A 22,606-nucleotide genomic window follows, 5' to 3' on the forward strand; every position below is an offset into this window, starting at 1 on the left:
TACAGTGGGACCACACAGATCAGCCAGATATCTCCCCATGAAGGCCCATAACTTCATCACACCTGCAAAATCCCTTTTGCCACGTGAGGTAACATAGTCCCAGGTTCCTGTGATTAGGATGTGGACATCTTTGGGGCTACTCTTCTACCTACCATACCGCAGTCCCATTAGATGACACCCTTTCCTCCAACATCCCTGAGTGAGGTGCCCTCATTTCCCATTGCTGCCTGCAAACTCCGGTGAGACCAGGCTCAACCCTTGTCTGAAGGCCTTGGTGGGGGACTCGCCAGCACTTCTGAGCTGCCTTCAGCATCAGGCCTTGGGAACAGAGCACACCAGGAATGGTGCATGAAAAGGGGGGAGGGAACAGCCGTGCAAAGGCTCTGTGGCACAACGCCCTCGGGCACCGGAAAGAAGGTAAAGGCACAAGAAAGCACAGAGCCAAGGGGAGGTGAAGAAGGGGCTGGGGCCAGACCCTGCCAGCCTGGTGGGATTCTGGTCACCATCCTCAGAACACCACGGAAAGGTTTTAGTGACATCCCTTGCACATCACAGGGACTCAGTACAACTGAATGAATGGATGGATGGAAGAATGAATGCATGAGCCTGTCTACCTTCCTTCCTTCCTCACCAGTGACCTGCCCCAAACCTCCCTCCTGCACAGCAACAGTTAATGACATCTCCCAGGCTTGCTCACTTATTTATTTGTTTCCCCACGGCTGCTGTCACCGACCCGTGCAGCTGGAGCGTGGCTCTGTGGAAATGTCTGTAATCGCCAGCACACTTTAGGCATTACTTCCACACCATTTAGGGCTTTCCGCCCCAATAGCTGCTGTTGCATTTCCCTCCATCTCCATCTTTTGGGCTGTGTTGGGTGGATTTTTTGTTGTTTTTTTAAAAGGTCTCATGGCCCCTGAGTCTGGGGAATCTGATGGTTTGGGGAGGTGGGAAGAAAGACAATGCTTTGGGAGATTTATTAGTCCTCTCCCGTTGCCCTGGCCCTGCCCCAGCCCTGAATAGAGAAGGGAAAAAAACAGCAACAATCACTTCAAGCTGCTAAGAAGCCTTTAAAGATTTCTGTGTTTTCTCACGCAGGCCTGAGACTGGGTTGCTGGTAGGAGCTGCAGCTTTGTGGAGGCCTGAAGGTGCCGGAACTCAATAAAGGTCACTTCAACCAAACACCTCCCCCCCCCGTCCACCTTCTCCAGACCCAAGGCTGCCCTCTCAGAAGCCGGCAGGCTTACAATAAACCCCAAACCCCAAGTGGATACGCTGGGGGTAAAATGCATTTGGACTCACTTTGGGGGGCAGTTACAGAGAGGACAGCATCTGGGACTAGCTGTGTAGCCTTGGGCAAGTCACTTAACCTCTCTGGGCCCATTTCTCCAGCTATAATATGAGGACAAGCACACCCTTCTTAACAGGTGAAAGACTTCTATGAGGATCGAAGGAGACTGTATGAGAGAAGGGGCCCACATCCTTTCTTCCCTTCCCCTTCCTCTCAACCCAAGTTTCAACCACTCCATTTAGTTTCCTGTGCAGCCTCCTGCCCCAGCACTCAGGCAGCTCCATATCCACCTGCAGAGATGACCCCCGACTAGGGAGGGGCTGCCTAGAGGTGATGCCCACGGGTGATAGTCCTTCCAGCCTTGCCGTGTGTGGGCTGTAGGCTGAGCCCTGCACAGGCATCATCTCATGTCACCTGCACAGTGGCGACCCTGCATCAGCACCACACCCATTTAATCAGAGACAGGAAGTTTCCTAGGGACTCACAGATATAAGTTGTGAGACCAAGATTCAAACCATTAACCTAACAGCTGTGGGAAGTGACCTCCGAGACGAAGCTGGCTGCCTCTACCCTGGGTCTTAGGTGATGGTAGAAACCTATAGGATGTACATCATAAAATGAAAATGCACAAAAGTAATCCATGGGGTTAGAAGCCAGGACAGCGCTTACTTTCTGGAGGGAGGAGGAAGGACTGGAAAAGTCGCAAGAGGGCTTCTAGGAGCTGGAGAGGTTCTGTTTCTTGATCCAGATGTGGTAACACAAATATGTTCACTTCGCAATTAACTCATAAACTTATGAACACTTACAATTGTTCACGTCTCTATATGTACGCTTAGGTAATACGTAGACTCAAAAAAAAGGAAGAAAAGAAAGGAAGGAAGGAAGGGAGGGAAGAAAAGAAAAAAGAAAAGAAAACTCATGAAGCCTGCAGGGTCACTGGAGAAAATACCCCAGGGGTTAATCTGTCCCACTTGCATGAGGCTTTAAGTTCAGGGCCTTCCTGTCCGTCCTGACCTTGACCCCCACTATGGAGTGGACAGGTCAGGACTAACAGTCCCATTTAACAGAGGGGAAAATTGAGCTCTGGAAGGGGGAAGCAACTCACCCAGCCACAGGTGGTGGCGTTCCTGTCCCCTCCAGGCTAGAGCTCTCCCCACTTTAACTTGCTGAGCTACAGGGACAGGTGACAAGACAGGAGGGGCTGCCCACCGGCTGAGCCCCACCGAGGAAGACTCAGCACCCAGACCTGGGACTGGTTGGCCTCTCCTGCCCATGAGGGGCCCTGGGGGCACCCCAGGAAGGAAAGGCCAGGCCAAGGTTAGGAGGCAGAGGGTTGGCCCAGGAGTGGGGTTTAGAAGCCAGGATGGACAGAATGGGTAGAGGAGCAATTCCAAGGGCAGGGACTAAGAGAGGCCTGTGCCTTCAAGTCCAGTGGAGAAGACCAAGTGAAGGGCCTAAGTATGATCCCAGTGGGCCACCCCCAAACGGAATAACCCGGGCAAGTCTTCCAACTCCTCTAATACTTGGCTTGCTTATCTGTAAATGGTGACAGAGAGGACCAACCTCCCCCCGCCCCCCCTGGCTTGCTCTGAGGAAGGAAGATTAGGGTCTGGCTAAATGGTAGGAAGGAAGACAGTGCAGTGGGTTTGGGTGAGAGCATCTCGGGGGAGGGCACAACATGAACAGAGGCAGGGTGGCAGGAAAGTGACCACCCTGTAGTGAGGACCCAGGACAGAGAGGACAAGAAAGCTGGGAGAGTAAAGCCTCATGCAAATGGAATGGATTTCAACGTAGGGCTTGTGCTAGGAATGGTGGGAGGCACAGCTGGGCTCACACTGGGAGGTACCGAGACAGGGAAGGGTCAGTGGAAAAGGCCTCCAAGCCCCTTCCCTCTCTCGGGGGCAGGACTGCGAGAGGGGACAGCCTGAGCCTGTGACCCTCCTGGACAAGGACGTGACCAGGCATTCGGCTCTGTGTGGCTGGCAGTACCCCACACCGGGGAGGTGGGCTGGCCAGTGGATGGTGAAGACAGAGAGCGGGGACGATTGCATTGCACCTAGTGATTACGCCCGGGTGAAATCTCTCAGGCGCATTATCACATCTGGAGAGAAGAGCCGGCTTTTTAATAGACGGACAGGAGGCTTCTACTTAAGGTTATTATAAAGAGGGAGAACTCAGCCCCTCCCAGCTTCCAGCCAGCACCACAAAGTTGCAAAGTAATTAAAGGCTGCTAAGGAATCAGAGAAATTATAATAATTCCATCACCCGAGACCTCCCTCCCTCTTTCTCTTTCTCTCATTTTCTGGTAGAAAACAAGGTGGGTCAGGCAGCCTGCGAACGCATCACAACAAGCTTACTGTGTGGGCCCTCAATGTTATGGGGGGCTGCCAGGCCTCTCCCCAAGCCATTTTGACAATATCCGAACTTGTTACGGTAAGTAGAGGGGCTGAGACAAAACTCACAGAGCAATTTCCGAGAAGAAGAAAGGCAGGACCGCGTGTGGTCGGTCCATACCCTCAAGTGGGCTTTTCATCGAGAAGGCAGACTGCCAGGCCACGGCTTCTGGGGTGTGGGGTGCTATGGGAGTCCGGGAGGCAGCACCCGCTGGGCCCCCAGCCCAGCTCTGGACATGCACCTCGGAGAAGAGCGCTGCGCCTCCACCCAGGGATGCGCTCAGTCTCACCACGGGTCTGCAACCCGTCTCCCTGAGCATCTTCCCTGGTTACGTTAGGTCTTCAGTGGTTTGCCTCTGATTTACCAGGTGGCCTTGGGCAAATCTTTGACCCTCTCTGGCTTTGTTGATCTCTGCAGAATGCGTGGTGGGATGGAGTCACCTCGACGGTCCTTCTGGTGCTGGTTTCAAGGAGTCTGCTTGAAATGCTCTCTGCCTATTACTAGTTATTTCTAGGTGACTCTGTTTCCATTGTTTCCTTGTCACATCTTTGTTTCATGTTTTCCTCATGTTTCCTGTCTCCCACTGGACTGTAAGTTTCTTGTCCACTAACACCCCAATATCAACCAAACAGCCCACAGCAACGGAGCCTACCTGTCGAGATCCTTGGCCTTCCAAGCAACTTTCCTGAAGTTCTCTGGGAGCTTTTCAAACAACAGGAATGCCGATCAGCTACCCTGTGGATGTGCTGCTTCATACACATGCTCTCATTGAACTCTCACAACAACCTCAATGTATCCCTACCTTATAGATGAAGAAACAGAGGCTCCGGGAGGCTAAACCCCTTGTTCATGGCCTCCCAGTGTGGAGCGAGAGCCCATGTGTGCCTGCCTCCATCACAGTGTTGCAGTAGGGACCAGGGTCCCTGTGTCACAGATGGGGCTCAGGTTCTCACGACGCAGTGACGCCACGGCTGCTCCTGGATGCACAAGGGACCTTCTTCAACCCTCTGTTTCCTAAACCCGTTCTCCCACCCAAGGTCTAAGGAAACCTCACTGCCTGGAGGAAAAGGGGTGCAGGCAGGAGTTTTACACCCTTCCTCCAACAGGGCCCCACCACGGGGGAGAGGAGAACAGTAAAGAGAAAGGGAGATGAAAGACGCCAGATGGACTCCGGCGCACGAGGCTGACAGCCCAGCAATGCTGCGGGAACATCTCCAGCAGGCAGCTATCATCTCCTTCCATTTAGAGGTTCCTTATTTAAAGGGCGGGGGGCACAATAAAAGGTATCCCGGCACGTGCCAGAGAATCCCTAATGCACACGAGCTGGGCTCCACACACAGTCCCCTGCTTCATATTCATGGCAGAGGGTCCTGCAGTCATTGCAATGGAATTATATGGGCCCCCAAAGACTCCCAGAGAGAATTGGTGAGGAAACCGACGTAATTAAAAACATTATTACCATTCAGACAAAATAATAATTTCAATCACATCTGGGCTCCTTCCGTCTCCTGCTGCCACACTGTCCTCTTTCCTCGTGTTGAGGGGGGTGGTGGGTGCCCACAGCCCTGGCCACGCCCCACGGGCATGGAAGGAGCTGCCACAGGGATCTCGGGGGATGGGGGGTCCTGGGTTTCACTCCACAGGGCGGAGGAGGGAGCAAGGAGCTTCGGACTGTGTGGCTAGGCTGAGCTCTCTGGGCCTGGGTTTTGTGGGACTCCATTTACTCCCTCCCGGGCACCCAAGACCAAGGAGGAGGTGGCAGAAAGATGTTGACTCTTCCCTGCGGGCAGACGGAGCAGCCTGGCATTTACCCATGTGTGGGTCTCTGGCTTCTCACGAAAATGTGTTGCATGCACATTTGGGGACTGAAATCTTGGAGGCTACCTCTGGGCGCACACTAACCCTGCAGGTCACACGGAAGGGGCATCGCTATGACCATGGCTGGGTCCTGACCATTGAGGATGGTCCTCACTGCAGACAGTGGGCAGTGGGCAGTGGGCTCTGAGTGAAACTTCTCCACTGAACCCCCATAGCCTGTGCATGGGCCTGTGTGACAGCATCCAGCCTTGGATGGGAGGAAGCCTGTGCTCGGAGCCCAGAGTCCCCAGCTCGTCTCCCTGGGCAACATTTGGCAAACCACAGCAGGTCATGGCAAAGTTGCAAAAAGACCCATGCAAAGATGCTGAAAAATGAGAGAGAGAAAGACTATGGCTCTAGTTGCAAGCATATCTGATGCCAGGGGACTTAGGGAAAGCAGTCACCTTGTATTGGCCTCAATTTCTCTCATCTTGAAAATGGGAAGAATAACTTTCCCCTGACTTACAGAGTTGTCATGAGGACAAATGAAAGACAGTGAAAACACTAGGACATAGAGAAGACATTACTTAAATAAGTGCACACACACACCCCACCACCTCAAGACTGTAGAAATAGGCAGCCCTATTGCTTTGCCCATATGCATATCTTCATTGCTACAAGCCCAAAGCTCGCTGTCCTTGCTGATGCAGGCTGAGACACCCACCTGCTGGGAGAAAGGAGGGGTTCCAGGTATCCGTCACTGTGCTGATAGCAGGGGGAGACCAGAAAAGGCACAGGCACCGGCTGCTCACCAAGGGACAGAGAGACATGGCCCAGGGTTGCCACCTGGCTAGAACAAACTACTCTGACTCTGGCCAGCAGGATCCAGAGCCCCTGAAATGATTTATTGGCCTCCCTCTCCCAGATCAATAGGTGGGTGGTTATAGATGCAGAGGGGGCCCCCGGGCACCGTGGCCCCGAGATATAAATTAATATGGCCTGTCAACGGTCTGCCTCTCCTGGCGTGGAAGATGACACTCTCATGAGCAGAGCTGACACCTCAGGGGGGACGGCAGGCACAAGCCAGTGGAAGTCCCCCTCACCCCCCATCTCTCTCCGCAACCTGGGGATGCAGTTTATAAATCTTTCAGCATCTGATGGGCACTCCTTGAGGAGGGCAGCTGGGGGCACCGCTGTAAGGCCCAGTGGGTGCTAGTAAGTTTGGCAAGTCCACCTCCTCAGGCTCTGGGCCACTCCAGGCTCCCCACATGCCCACGGCACATGGGATGGCATGGCTGAGATTCAGGAATTGGCAGGCAACAGAGGGCATCAGTGAGCACCAGCGACGAGCTCTTTGCATAAATGCTCCTGCTGTCCTTCCAGCCACACAAGAGGCACAGGAAGCAGCAGGGCTCTGCCCATTCGTGAAGTTCACGTCCAAGGGACAGGTCCTAGACTGGGTGCTGAGGACACACAGGTGACCAAGCTCTGTTCCTGTTCTGTCTGACGGGAGAGACGGACATACAAACAACAACTACAACCATGAGCATTTATTGGGCATTTACACTGGGTACTATGCTAAGTACTTCTCTTACATGGTCCCATACACTTTAATCCTCACAACAATTTTGCAAGGCAATATAATTATTTCCATTTTGCAGGTAGAATTGAAGCTACCTGCCAGAGAACCCATAACCAGACTTGTCTCTGAATCCTGGCTCCATCCTTGCCTAGCTTTGGGCAACTTATATAACCTCTCTACTTCCCCGTCCACATCTGTAGAATGCGAACATGAGTGGCTACCCCATGAGGTGAGGACTCAGTGAGCTCCCACACTGGAAGTATGGCATTGGGCACATAGGAAGCTCTGAATTACAACAAAACATCAAATTATTATTATCATTAGAGAAATGAATTATTTACTTTGTTTCATTGACAAAAGATTGACAGGAATACTCTTCTCCCTGTTTTCCCATCTCTAGTAAGGATATACAAGGAGTAACTTTCATTTGTCTTTATTAAGTGACATGGAGAGATGGTGTGGCCTAGTGGGACCCAGCGCCAGGAGCCCTGGGTTCTGGCTCCGACCCTGTCCCCAGCCAGCTTTGAGGCTCAGGCAAGGACTCTCAGGTCCCAGCACCACCCGTCCCCACTTCTAGCCTCATCCCCACGTTACAGCTGGTCACCCGAAGCCAGGGGTGACAAAGATCTATGCAGGACCTGTCCATCACAGAAACTGGGGAGGGACCCAGAGGGCCCAGGCCCACTTCCAGCCTGGCTTTGTTTCTACAAGGTAACAGGGGGCACCTGCAAGGGACACACACACCTATACAGTCACTGTCCCGCCCCAGCAGGATCTCTGGTCAGGAGTTAGAGCTCATGTCCCTCTTTGGGAAATTCCAATATATGAAAAGAAGCTAAAGGATCTCAGAAAGTACTGATATTCAGAGACAACATAATCTGCTTCTCTGACTAACAAACTCCTACTCATCCTCTAAGGTCCCAAACAAATAGCCCCCATATATAGACCAGGTCACTCCTTCCACAGTCCCCTCCATAGGTCTACGCCTTCCACCCTACTTTGCACATTCTAAGCTACCATAGCATTTAATACATTTAGACATAGTTAGACACCTACTTACTTGTTTTTCTCTCTGTAAAATTACCTTCCCTGAGCACAAAGGCCCTGGTCTCAATCACCAGTAGTTTATGGTGACTGAGTGTGGCTCAATTCTGTAGTTTATGGTGTGGCTAAAATGTATTATGAGCCACAAACTGGGCTAAGGGCTTTTCCTACCTGCCTTATTATAGCTCTCACAATAACCCCACAAGGCAAATATTGTTGCCCATCTTATAGACAAGAAAACTGAGCTCCATAAAGGTTAGATTCCTTCCAAAGTTGTACAGCTGGCAAACAGTAGAGTCTGTTTTTTCTACCCTGCACATCCAAGCCAGCTGAAAACCCCTGGGCCCTGCTCCATAGCTGCTCAACAAATGTTTGTGTTCATTTCAAACGATTTGAGTGGATCAAAGCACAGCGGATCAGATTTGGGCTTTGTAGGATAGGCAGAATAGAGTTAGGCTGAGAGAAGAAAGAAAACACTCCAGTACTAGTTAGAACAGTACAAAGTGTGTTTTAGAAGAAAAAAGAGAGACACAGACACACGCTCAGAGGCACTGGATCAGCCCCTTGGCTGACAGGAGGTTTCGTGTGGAGGAATACCAGAAGATAAGTTGAGAAAGGTAGGTTGAGGGCAGATGGATAAAAGCCTCCACTGCCCAGCTAAGGAGGCTGAACTTCTCAGAACTTCAATGACATGGCCATCCCTGACACTTCAGAGGCCCTCCTTGACCTGAGGAGCCACCTGGCACCATCTGGCTTCTAACCTCATGCCATCCTCCTGCCCAAACACCCAGGCCCGAGGGTCACCTCCCCAGGGCACAGCTGGAGGGCTGAGGGGCGGGGCCGGAAGGAGGGACACAGGGGGTGGGGCAGCGCTGAAGGTCAGCGAGGTGGGCACGCACCCCTAACAGAGGTGCTGGAGCAGCGTCACTGGGCACAGACACAGGCAAATACGTCTGAGCAAATTGGAACGCCGTAAAAGTCTATTACAGCAAATCAAACAGCAGTCAGCATGACAGCCATTAGCCTGAAATGAATACACAGGGGCTTAATGAGGTCTGTCAAGGCTGGCTTGGTGAATTAAGTTGCCAATTCTAGCAGGATTTCCCTTTTCTTTACGGACTTGAAAGCATCCACGCTGCCTCGTTAGGGCTTCGACAAGTGAATTGCAGGGCCTTTCACCCTGATAAAATGGATAATTACATGTAGAACAGCTTAGTGAGGGGAGAGGGGTGGGCAGGAGGGGCACCAAGAACAAACAAACCAAAACACACCTGCCCAGCTTAGGCAGGGGCTTTCAGAGGGAGAGGGGGCAGGGCTGGGTGGGCAGGGGGCGGGTGAGCTTCTCCCAGGAAAGGGGCAGTGCCTGGTCTTGACCCGCTTCCCATCTGCTCCTATTCCAGGCCTGAGGACGTGGGTCCCCATGGGTGATGTCTCTAGGCAGCTGTTGACAGGCTGAAAGTTCTCCTCAAAGATGGGCTACCCCAGCACCTCTCAGAAACCCTCTGATGGGGAGGGCCACAGATATCATCCTCCAGGGCTTGCTGCTACCATGGAGTTAAAAATGCAGCTTCCTGGGCCAGCTGTCCCCCAAATACTGATTCAGAATTGCAGGGGCAGACTTCCCTGGTGGCGCAGTGGTTAAGAATCTGCCTGCCAATGCAGGGGACATGGGTTTGAGCCCTGCTCTGGGAAGATCCCACATGCCGCAGAGCAACTAAGCCCGTGAGCCACAACTACTGAGCCTGCGCTCTAGAGCCCGCGAGCCACAACTACTGAGCCCGTGTGCCACAAATACTGAAGCCCATGTGCCTAGAGCCTGTGCTCCGCAACAAGAGAAGCCATCACAATGAGAAGCCCGCACACCGCAACGAAGAGTAGCCCCCGCTCGCGGCATCTAGAGAAAGCCTGCACGCAGCAACGAAGACCCGACACAGCCAAATAAATAAATTAATTAATTAATTTAAAAAAAAAAAAGAATTGCAGGGGCCCAGGAATATGCCTCCTAACAGTCCCCCAGGAAATTCTGATGGGGTATGTTTGGGAGCCTCTGATTCATCACCTCTCCGGCACTCAGTACTAGATGACTTCTGAAACACGGTGTTCTCCTGCTTCTGCTTGTATAACTTGAGGGATGGGGAGCTCAGTACATCCTCAGCAGGGCAGGGGAGTAGATTGTGGGGTGGGTCTCATTAGAAAGTTCTTCCATATGTAAACCTAGATTTACCTCCCTGTAACTTGTTCCCCACGCCTATCCCTGGGTTTTGGACACAACAGACCCAAACATTATCAGGGCCCCTAGGGCTGGGGGGAGTGGAGGTTGGGAAGGTTAGGGATGGTGTGCAGGCGGCTAGGACGACCAAAAGAGGAGCTGAGTGGATGGAGGCAGCCACTGGAAGTCTTTGCCAGCCCTCAAGGAATAATGAAGTACTGGAGGATAAGAAAGGAACCACTCCCGCTGGGATTCCTCCTCAGATCACAGCATGTCAGTCCTGGAAGGGGCCTGGCCCAACTCCCCAGTTTAACAGCTGTTGGAGTTGAAGCCAGCAGAGGGGCAGTGACAGGTCTAAAGTCTCACCCAGCCAGTTGCTGGCACAATCAGGACTAGAACCCAGATGTCTTGACCTCCAGTCTCCCTCTTCCCACCATACAACACAGGAGCTCCGCTGCTCACCTTGGCGAGCTTCTCGTGGAAACCCACCTCCTTCTGGAAGCCTGTTGAGATTTCTCTGATCACTCTGGCAACCCCTCAAGACTGATGCCTCACAGGGTCTGCAGTGCCCCCTGTCTCCCTCGTTTGCATTCTCATCCTATTCACATCCATAGGGCCTCTTTCACTGCATTGTGCTTCTCAAGGGCGAGGGCCTGGGGTTTCCAGGGTGACTTCAATGTAAGCAGGAGACCCCTGCCTGAATTCTGGGCCAGGAACAGCAGACTCTTCCCTGGTACTCCAGCTGGGGCTTGAGCCAGGCAGCTAAGCTCTAGCTCAGGTGACCACCCCAGGCCAGGGCTGGTCAGCGCCAAGCCACCTCGGGTCAGGAGGGGCCAGGCCTCCATCCAGCTGACACCACATCCCCACTGGCCACACGGAGCAGGCCTGAGCAGGGCATCGAGTATCAGGCCACCGAAGTGACCCGATAGGGAGGTTTACATGCAAGCAAGTAAACCACACAGGCCTTCTTCCAAGGACTGTGTGTCCTTCCAGCCGGCCCCTCTTGGCCTACCCTCTCCTCATCAGATGGGCAGGAGGCAGGCCATTTTATCCTACCTGTCCTCTGTTTTTATTAGATAAGGAGGACCATGGCCCAGAGAGGTTAAGTGACATGCCCAAATGGACCCAGCAATCTGGGAGCAGAGCAGGGGCTAGGCCTGGGGTCTCTGGCCTCTGGTTCTGGCTCCCCTCATTACATATTCCTCTGGCCTCCCAGGTCTCTGTTCAGTGAGAGCCTGGCACAGCGCCAAGCCCACAGCAGACACTCAATAAATATTTGTTAAATAAATGAATGACTGAAGAGGCTCTCTCCTTGGAGGCAGAGGCCTTTGGAGAATCCTGGGGGATTCCAACAGGGTGGTGTTGGAGGTCACATCTTCTCCTGGCAAGGGAGAGAGGAAAAGACTGGCCCTGGCCCAAGGGCTGGGGAGCAGGGTTGCGACCCCTCATCCCCGTGCTATTGCTGCTGTTTGCTGCCCCCCATGAGGGAAGGCACAGGGCAGCCATGCCTGCCAGGATGGCAGCTGAGCAATGGGTCCAAGGCTCATTAACTCCGAGCTGTGCCCTTGGTTCCTGAGCCCGGGCCTGGAGTGCAGGCTGGCACGTAGAGACCCTTAATTAAATTAGGGAGACTTCCAAATGAGCGGGGGCCCGGAGCCAAGCTGCAGTCCTGGGCACACCGGCCACAGCTCAGGGCACCATGTCCCCATGCTTGGGACTGCAGGCTCTCTCTCCCTATGTCCCACCCCATCAGGGGAAGGGCATGAGTACCTCTGGTGTGTCCCACCTGCACATCTGTCCTATTTCACTCTGTCTGGCACAAGCACAGGACCCTTGGCTCACAGCTGAGTAAGGGGGGCCAGCAACCGGAACTTAGAGGCATGAGATCAGGTTTCTTTATCTATCCCTGAGGAATGTGAAGCTGCCCTGGGAGTCAGGAGGCACAAAGTCAAAGCTGTGTGACCTTCGGCAAGTCACTCTCCCACACTGAGCCTCACTTTTCTCATCTATTAAACTGAATAGATATTTTCTAAAGCTCTTTCAGTTTCCTGATCCAATGACCTATAACATAAAGGGGCTAGCACTCCAATGCCATGATGCCAGGCTGCCTCTGCCCAGTGGATTCCATCTCCCATCATTCCCACCCCAAACCTTTACTGCTGCCGCCCAACCCAGAGCCCCGAGGGCAGGCCTGAGGGACACCCAGTTAGAAGCTCTTTACCCTCCACCTTCAAGGTCTTTGAATCGCTGTCAGGCCAGAAGACTGCCATCAGCCACCGGGGAGAGGGACAGTAAGCAATGAGGACCCTGGGGCCATCAGGAGCCAGCAGCCAGCTTATTAACAAACCGTTCGTAATGCAATAATTTGCACTTTTCAATTACCAGCAATGGCTTGGTTTTACCCACACGCACTCATGAAAATACACTGAGTACACAGACAACCCAAAGCAGCCGAAAGCCGGCAAGACAGCACAGGGTTCAAGAAAGAAAGCCCGTTCCAGGTACTGCATGCACCTTGCACCCTGGGGGACTTGTTCTAGCCAAAGCTGGGAGGCCTGGGGTTAGGCCTGCCAACCTACCTGCCCAAGGCCCGCACCGGCTGTAAATGGAAAAAAGGTGCAACCTGCCCCTCCCAACCTCCGTCCTGTCCCTGACTCCGGCTGGAGTTGGGAGGGCTCATCCAAGGCAGGCCCTCTCTCAGGCACAAGGCTCCCACCAACCAGCTCTCCCCAACCAGCAGACAGGCCCCTCAGAGGTGCCGGCTCAGTCACCAACCTGACCAGAGCTGGTGCCTGGGCTGAGGTGTGGGCAGGAGAGGAGGAGCTGGAACTGCCCTTTTCCCAGCATCAGCCTCCTCCCAGGTGGCCCCAGAGCAGCAGGCCCCCAATGTCCCTCAAGTGTGACCCTGGGGGCCCCTACCTCAGGGATGCGGACACTGTAGGGCTGATTATGAAACGTGGGTGCGTTGTCATTCACGTCCCCGACCTGGATGTTCACCTTCCGCGTGATCACCTGGCAAGACAAGAGTGGGGAGCTAGCATCGGCATCAGCCTCCAGCCTCTTTCTACCCAAGGGCTCAGGAACCCCGCCTGCCAGGGAAGCAGGGGCCTTAGGGGACACTCACCCCCTGGTGGTCGCTGACAGAGAACTCCACCGTGAACTCCGACTTGGTCTGAAAGAAAACGGAGGGAGGGAGGAGGTCAGAGTTAGAGAGGAGAGCTGAGGCCCTGAGTCCGGAGCCCTGCTTGGTGGTGGAGACCCTCCAGCATTGCCCCAGGAGCTGGTCTGGGACTGGATATCTGAAGGCTTCCCTAAAGAATAAGCACTGCCTTCTGGGTTGGGGAAGTAGGTTCAGAATACGGATCCTTCCCATAAAAGAGCAGTAGATTAGAAGTCAGGAATCTTGTTCTAATCTGGGCTCTGTCTCTAAATTGCTGTGTGATCTTGAGCAAATCACCTCTGGGGCCACTTCAATGTGAGGAGAAAACAGGGGTTGGGGTTCTGTTCAAACTCTTACCTTAATCTGCTAAGGGCTACCGCCATCAATTCCTGTGCCTCGGGAAAACGTCCTTTGGGGGAATATTTGTTGGGGGGTGTAGATGTGCACACTCCGTGGAGCTGCTATTCTACAGGGGAGGAACCCGAGGTCACTGTCCCTCTTGCCTATCCAGCGTTGCCCCTTACTTGGAGACACCCCAAACCACCCTATTCTAACCCCAAGTCCAGACATCAGTACTGGCCTTGGAAGAGGGACACCATTCAGGCAGGAAGATGCTGCTTCAGGGTCAGAAGACGACGAGCCATCCTCCCCCAGTGTGTGCTTCTGCCTCCCTAGGGAAGGCCAGGGGCAGAGGTCACGGCGGGTCATACCTCTCTGTCCAGCGGCTGCCGGAGCCACACCACGCCCGTGTCAGGCTCCACGGCAAAGAAGCGGGAGGCCTCCTCCCCAGACACGCCGAACACCAGGGGGTCGTTGTCCATGTCTCGGGCCAGCAACTGGGTCACAGAGGAACCTAAATTACCCGCAGGAGAGAGCAGAGGGCAAAGACGGGAGGTTAGTCCATTCTTCAGCGCCTTACTCAGGTGGCGGAGTCCCTGTGGGGAGCAGCCGCCCAACAGACCACCAGCAGGCCACTGACTACCGCAAGACCCCTGCGCATCCTTGGCTCTGTCCCGGGCTCCCTGCCTCCACCCTGGCCACTGGTCACAGTGTGTAACAGGGAACTGTCATTCACCACGTTCTGTGACTTCTGCCTGTCCTCTTTTCTTAATTTAGAGGAGTCCTCCAAGTGGCTCAGATGAGTGCAAGCTCCCAACCCTTCAATTCTTACATTCCAAGATGGGCACACTACTTAGCCCTAGCCACTCAGAGCACTCCATCTCCCTGGTCACAGTGATTGGTTCAGGGATGAGCATGTGACCCAAACTAGCCAATCAAAGCCAACCCTGGGACTTCTGCTGGAACAACTGGGAAAGAGTCGCTCTCCTTCCACTGGGGTTGCTAAATTGGTCCTGCTGGCAGCCATCTTTGGCACCAGAGGAAGAGCCTGCCTGAGGACGAGGCCAACAAGGAGGAAAACAGAGCCAAATGGTACATGGAGAGAGATTCCTGACGGTTTGAGGGTCTGCAGCCAACTATACCTGAGATTAGCAATTAGCTCCACCCTCTGGACTGCTCAGCTGTATGAGCTAATAAATCACCCCCTCATTTTTTTTTTTTTTTTCCGGTTTTGCCTAAGTAAGTTGAGTTGGATTTCTGTCTTTTGCAAATGGAAGCAATATTTTCTTTTTTCTTTTTTTTTCCTGGTACAATAATGTTCATGGAAGCTTTATTCATAATAGCCTAAAACTGGAAACCAAAAAAAAAAAAAAAAGTGTCCATGAACAGTCAGATTTTTTTTTTAGGCAGATAGATTTAAAAACAGCAAACGAACAAACCTGTGGTACATTCAATATATTTAAATCTCACAACAAAAAAGAAAAAGTACAAAGCAATATTTTCTAATTCAGAAAATTTTACAAAACCTGGCATTCATTCAACAGTGATTAGGTGCTGGCCTTATGGTAACCACTAGAGTACACAGAGGTTAGGAAGATTTGGAGCACCCTCAGGGAACTCCAGTCTAGAACTGGGTGACAAAGTCTAGCTCCTGTCCTCAATCAGAGGACTATGGCATTGCCTTCACCAAGAAACAAAGCCCTGGCCAGAGGCCACCCTGGGCATCAGGATGCCTGGCCTACAGCCCTGCCTAAGAAGTCCTAGAGTAGGTCATCTTCTCCTGGGGTTCACAGCACCCCTCACAAGGTAGGCTTCAGGTAGGGTGATCAACCATCCTGGTTTGTCTAGGACTGAGGCATTTCCCAGGATATGTGCTAAAACCAGGACATCCCAGACAACTGGATCAGCCGGTCACCTTAGCTTCAAGAGGTCCCTAAACTGCCAGGAACTGTGCAAAATGTTCTGAGTGTACAGTGTGTCATTTTCTGCAGAGAGGGTCTATAGTCTCCATCTGATTCTCAAGGAGTAGTTAGGTTAGAACCATGGCCTTTGGCAAATCCCTTCTTTTAAAGCCTCAATTTACCTTATAAAATGAGACAGACACTCTTTCTTTCCCACATACTGACTCTCATATCTACTGAATAGCTCTGATTATCTATTAATAGCTAAGGAAGGAAGGATTCTAAACTCTGGGAATTTTATCTAGAAGAGAATGTCGATGAGCTTTTCTAAGTCAACTTTTAAAAGACAATTCTAACATGACAATGAGAGCTAACATTTTGGAGCACTAACCACATTTCAGATACTGGGCTAAAGGATTTCTGTGTACTACCTAATTCAATTCTTCCTGTTATTCTCCCCACTTGTGGGAAGATAAGGTAACAAATTGATTAAGTAATTTACCATGTCCACACAATTAGCAAAGGGCAGAGCTGGACTTCAAAGCCCAGGCATTCTGGCCCAGTGCCCACATTTGTTTCCACAGCCTTACAAATCTCAACACTTGATATGTGAACTCAAGATTCAGGACTTCTATGGACGTGACCCTATCAGGCCCTAAGTGGAAGCCCAACACTTAGAAAAGGAAGATACTGGGCAATCATTAGGCTCTTATGATATGCCAGACATGGTGCTAGCCCATTCACATGGGTTCTCTCATTAAATCCTCTCAGCAACTCTGTTTGGTAGCCATTATTCTACCCATTATACAGATTAGGAAGTTGAGGCTCAGAAAGGCAAAGTAGCCTCTCCAAGGTCACACAGCAGAGTAGGACATGGCAGCATCCATGGTGATGAGAGGAGGTGAGAAGCAGGCGAAGGAGGAGTGAAATCATGGAACAGAGACCTTTTGGGGACCCCAACCTTCCCATTTTAAAGATGGAGAAACTGAAGGCATTTAGTAATTTGCCCAAAGTACAGTGGTGAGCAACAGCGTCAGGACTCAAACACAAGTTTCGAGACTCCCAGTACAGTGCTCTTTCCTAGATGAGGAAGGAGGAGGTACGTGAAGTCATAGATAAACCAAGCACATCTTCTCAAAGCATCTGTGTAGCTCAGTGACATGCAACCATTTTATTCTAAAACACATGGGAATATAATGGGAGTACAATATAACATTTCATTCATTTTTAAAGACACAACCTAAAACTGTGAAAGAATTTCCAGCCTCCCCCCGACTGCCGGGGACACACATTTCCTTTCTGATACCCTCAGGGGTCCTTTAGTGGCAAAGTTTGAGGAACACTGAGCTACTTCCCAAGGCCTTGGGGAGATTCCACATGAGGAAACTGAGGCCCATGGGGGCCCTGCTTGTCCCCAGTACAGCAATGAGTCCACGGCGGCCCCTTGGACTGGAAACCTCACCTGCCAACCTCCTTCAGGGCCCAACCCAGGTGGAGAATATGGGGCCAAGCTCCCAGCTGGCCGATGGGATTCCGGAAAGGCCACACTGACCCTCCAGCCAAGGCCATACAACTTGGCCCAGTATCCCAAATGGCTCTCTCAGGCTCGATGTTCAGGCTCTCCCAAGAAGGGGGGCGCTGGGCAGGACAGGGATGGGGCCATCAGCTGCTGTCACCCACCCTGTAATTTCCTGGACTTTTATCCATTTTCCCCTCAATTATGTGCTGCTCAAAATGGTCCTTTTCGGCTTCCTCACAGGCTCTTGCCTGCTCATGCCTTCTTTGTGTCCCAGGTAATTGCTAGTGACCTTTTCTAAGTGTACTAATTAAAGGTGCCAATTTAATCTTATATTTAAGACAAGACGCCCCGCAATTTTCCCACTGGGCACATACTCCCCCGCCCAACTGTCCTGCCATTCTGTAGAAGCTGGGCCTGGCTTTGGCTTCTCCAGGACAAGCAGCTCATTTCCCCATCAGGGAGGCTTCCAGCAACCTCTGTGTGCACCATTCAGACAGGAATGAAGCCAAGCTGTGGGGCCCAACCCCTGCCCAGTGCCCCCAGAAGCAGCCCCTCAGGAGAACCATCCCGGCTGTGGGATCCTGGGGTACACACACCACTCTCTGGGTTTGTTTCCCACTTGGGAAACAGTATACCCTGCAACTCAGGCTGTGCAATACCTGGAGCTCTTTTTTTTTTTTTTTTTAATTGCGATAAAATATATATAACATAAAATGTATCATTTTAATCAATTCAGTGGCATGTGGTACATTCACAATGTGGTGTAAGCATCACCACTATCTGTTTCCAGAACATTTTCATCACCCCAAAAGGAAACCCATACCCATTAGCATTCCTCCCCATTCCCTCTTCCCTCAGCCCCTGGCAACTGCTAATCCACTGTTTATCTCTACAGATTTGCCTGTTCTGGATATTTCATGTAAATAGAATCATATGATAAGTGCTGGCTTTTTTTTTACTCAGCATATTTTCAAGGATCATCCATTTGTAACATGTATTAGTATTTAATTCCTTTTTATGACTGAGTAATATTCCATTGTATGGGTATGCTATATTTTGTTTACCCATATCATCAGCTGATGGACATTTGGGTTGTTTCCCCCTTTTGGCTATTGTGAATAATGATGCTATGAATACCTGTGGACAAGTTTTTGTTTGAACACCTGTTTTCAATTTGGGGGAGGGGGGTATATACCTAGGAGTGGAATTGTTGGGTCATATAGAAACTCTATGTTTGTTAAACTTTTTGAGGAACCACCTAATTGTTTTTCATAGTAATCACACCATTTAAATTTCCGCTAACAATGAATGAGGCCTGGAGTTCTTTTCAGTGGTAAGAAGGATAATCAATGTTTCACAGGGCTGTATGGTAGAGAGATGGGAGCTCGGCAGCCCTCCATAGCCGATCCTATTGGTACCCTGCCCGCTATGCCTTAGCACATACCATTGTCACACAGACCAGCCCGACCTCCAGCTGCCAGGTCTGAAGGGTTCTGGCCATCAGAGACTGCTCTACCATACACAGGACAAGCCAGTAGTGCCAGGGAACTAATGCCCCTGGTAGCAGCACTCAATGAATGACAGATGGAAGATGGCAGATAAAGAGTTGGTAGATAAAATGCCCCAGCTCCCTCACCTCTCAGGGGGGTAACTCACAGGCCGTGTTCCACACTGGCTCTTGGAGGTCCCCCATGGGACTCATCTCCACTTGCCCACAGAGGTGACTTGGTTAACGAAGCATCTTTATGGCTTCCTTTCCTTCCCAGTCTCATGTCCTTACTCCCTGACCTGTGTTTCCTGGAATCTCCTCCCCATAAACAATTTGCACTTGAATCCTCATCACAAGGCCTGCTTCTGCTTCGTAAGACCTCCTAAGACTGTGGTATCAGAATCACCCAGTGTGCTTGTTATAATACAGATTCCCAAGCCCTGCTGCCTCGATTGGCGGGGGGACCCCAGAGTTTAAACATTTAAACAGCAGCTCCCATTCTCCCTGCAAGAGACTCTGACACACAGCCTGAGACTGGTTTATAGCAGGGTGATATTCAAATATTTAACAATGGCCACAGTACAGGCATCAACCAATCAGAAAGGATGCTGGCCATAAACAAACCGGACCAGTGAGTACTGCCTGTAAGTCAGCCTGGTTTATGGCTCACATTTTAGATGCAGAGAAAAGCTCCTCTGGACCCAGGATGATTTAAAGGCTCGGTCGTTTGGCTCTCTGTTCAGTCAGTGCTGCTGGAGGACTCTCTGCTCTTGGCCTCCCCCACCCTCAGCGGACGGGTAACCCAGAGAGGCTGGCCCCTCCACCCTGTGCCAACCCAACCCAGGTCAGGGCCCAGCCTAACCTCATGGGTGGAAAGTGGAACTTTAAAGAACTTAAATCACTGTACACCTATGTTCATAGCAGCATTAGTCACAATGGCCAAAAGGTGGAAGCGACCCAAGTGTCCATCGATGGAAGAATGGATAAACAAGATGTGGCATCTACAGCCAATGGAAATTATTTAGCCTTAAAAAGGAAGGAAATTCAGACACATGCTACAACATGGATGAAACTTGAGGACACTGTGCTAAGTCTATGCTGATAAGCCAGTCACAGAAAGACAAACACTGGTATTATTTCACTTACGTGATGTCCCTAGAGGGTTCAAATTCATAGAGACAGAATGTAGAAGGGTGGTTGCCAGGGGCTGTGGAGATGGAGGGTTGGGAGTTGTTGTTTAATGGGTTCAGTATTAGTTCTACAAGATGAAAAGAATTCTGGAGATTGGCTGCACAAGGGTGTGAATGTACTTAACATTCTCTATACTTAAAAATGGTTAAGATGGTAAATTTTAGGTTATGTGTATTTTACCACAATTGAAAGATTTAAAAACCAAAACTTAAACCAGATCACATCTAAGGCCCCAGTGACCTGACCTGAGATAATCCTCCCACTGCGTCTCACAAAGGGGTCCCTGGGCTTACCCGCCTCTGCCATGGTCTTCTTTCTGATCCTGAACACTCTGTCGCTGCCTCAGGGCCTTTGCCCTGGTTGTGTCTTCTGCCAGGAATATTCCAACCCTAGGTCACTACATGCTACTCGTTATTCACCTCTCAGGCCATGAGCTACGTTTTCGGAGAGGCCTTCCTCAAATACTCCATCATACAAGTAGAGTCTGTCTAAAGAGAAGTCTCATCACTGTGTCCTCACACCCCAAGTCACTGCCTTCACAGCCCCTCCCTCCTCTGAAATGATCTCGTTTACTCACTTGACTTGCTGACTGCCTGCCCCAACCCCCTATCTGCCACACAAACACACTCGTGTTAGCTCCATGGGGGCAGCAGCCTGGCCTGTCGTGTTCCCTGATGTATCCCTAAGCCTAACATGGGCTGGCATCCTGGAGGCACTCAGTAAATAGTAATTGGGTAAATAAATGAATGCTGCCAACTGCCTAGGGGTGTCGGGAGAAGATAGCCCCCCCAGAGTCATGAAGATCTCTGAGCCACGACAAGAGGAGAGGGTACAGCAAGTTAACTCTTAATTATGTACACTAATGGACAGGAAAAAGCACAGATAATCAAAACCTACCAATGTCCAAACCTGAAGCACCTGGGTTTGGATGCAGGTAGAATCATATCGGGGCACTGGCTGGTGGTCCATTCTCTCAGGAACAGCCCTGTACCCCATCCTGAGGCCATGACCTCTACCCTGGGGGTCATGAGGGGCAATGCACATTATTCTTGGGGCCAAGTACTCTTTCCTGGCAGCTAGGTACCCCATCCTGGGGCCATGTACTCCATCATGGGGTCAAGTACCCTACCCTGGGGCCAAGTACCCCATTCTGGGCAGTGTACCCCATCTTGGGGGCCATGTACCCCATCCCTGGCAGTGTACCCCATCCTCGGGCAGTGAACCCTGTCCTGGAGGCCAGGGGCCCCAGTGGGAGTGGGGATCTGCTCAGCAGGCTTCGAATGCCCCTCCCTGGGAGGCACAGGGCTGGTGACACATCCACCACAGTGGCCTCAGCTCCTTAGCAGCAGGCCACATCCGTCTTCCAGGCAAGGGGTGGACAATCATAGCTTCCTGTGTGGCCTTGCTGGGCCTATGCTGATTGCCGAGGTGACTGTTACTGTTATTATTGTTATTTGCACTGACGGGTGAGGCCTGGGATGGGCATGTCATGCACTCCTGGGGAGCTGCGAGTCTTTACCTGCTAGACCAGGGGTGGGCCAGAAACTCAGGAAGGGCAGTGGCAGGCTGCAAGGCCTTTTATTTCATTTCTATGTTTTGGATTGGGGAAGGATGAAAGCTATGTTCCCCAAACCCAGGGAGGGTGCTACAGAATGAATAAAGGGTAAGGAGAGTATACCGTGCTTCCTCCTTACAGTATCATCTTCTTAAGGCAAACCTTTGATTGTGCCACACCCTACTTAGACACCTCCCACAGTTCACACAAAAGTAAAACAAAATTCCTTACTGAATGGCCAATGCTCCTCCCAACCTGTCCTCAACCCCCTGGCCGGTCACGGTCACGTTTCCACCACACCCTCTGGGCTCAGCCCAAAGCCCTACTGTCATCCCTCAATCACACCGGGGCCTCGCCTGTTCCTATACTTGTGCTGCTGCTGTTCCTTCAGCCTGGAAGTCCCTTCCTCCTCTCACTGCCTCTCAAATCCTGGTCACCCTTAAATGCATGCCTCAAATGCTACCTCTGTCATAAATATCTCCCTGATTTGTTGTCTGTACCTCTACACAGCAGGGAGCGGGCATCACCCCTTGAAGGCAGAGGCTGATGTTCTGGGACACGCTTGGCAAATCTTCCCACCCCTCCGTGATTAACTATCGCTCATCTCTTGGGACCGAGGAGCTGGTCCATTCGTTCCCCTACCCAAGCAAACATTACTAATCAATCACAGCTCCCTTTTCTGTTGAGTCTATATTCAACTTCAGAATCCTTCACAACACTGGGTTCCATACAGCCACTACTAGTCAATCCTCAAAGGCATGTGAGAGCAAACCTTTTGCAATCTGTGACCTAAAAGGACTTCACATCAGCCGTGATCTACTGTCCCTTCCCAACCAGGGGCCAAGGATCTAGCAGTCTGCTCTTATCAGGCTCAGGGCATTTAGGAGGGAGAGAATCACACTTAGAGTCTACAGGTGAGCTCAGAAACAAGGACTAATTACAGCGGAAATGAGAACCAAAAAAAGCCCCTTCTCATTTTACAGAGAGGATCAGGGGTCCTGGCTGGAAGACAGCTGCTTGAGACAGAGCTGTGTATGGGTGAGTGGCTGAGCAAGGAGTAGCAGACAGTAGGCCCCCAACCCCAGATTACAGGCCGTGGGTTGTGCCCAGGTCTTTCTGAGAATAACCACTTGCCCTG

At 51.5% G+C, this 22,606-nt stretch overlaps 1 protein-coding gene across 1 annotated transcript in view; it reads right to left on the minus strand.

Annotated features, from left to right (window-relative positions):
• Positions 1-22,606, minus strand: part of CDH23 (cadherin related 23) — a 452,031-nt gene that overhangs the window by 322,642 nt on the left and 106,783 nt on the right. The window contains exons 4-6 of the mRNA XM_059900605.1: positions 14,185-14,327; positions 13,439-13,486; positions 13,234-13,326 (exon numbers count right to left, since the gene is read on the minus strand). Of these exons, the coding sequence (XP_059756588.1) occupies positions 13,234-13,326; positions 13,439-13,486; positions 14,185-14,327 (284 nt within the window). The remainder of the gene's footprint in view (positions 1-13,233; positions 13,327-13,438; positions 13,487-14,184; positions 14,328-22,606) is intronic.

Source organism: Balaenoptera ricei, chromosome 16, assembly GCF_028023285.1.
Source record: "Balaenoptera ricei isolate mBalRic1 chromosome 16, mBalRic1.hap2, whole genome shotgun sequence".
NCBI classification, from domain to species: Eukaryota; Metazoa; Chordata; class Mammalia; order Artiodactyla; family Balaenopteridae; genus Balaenoptera; species Balaenoptera ricei.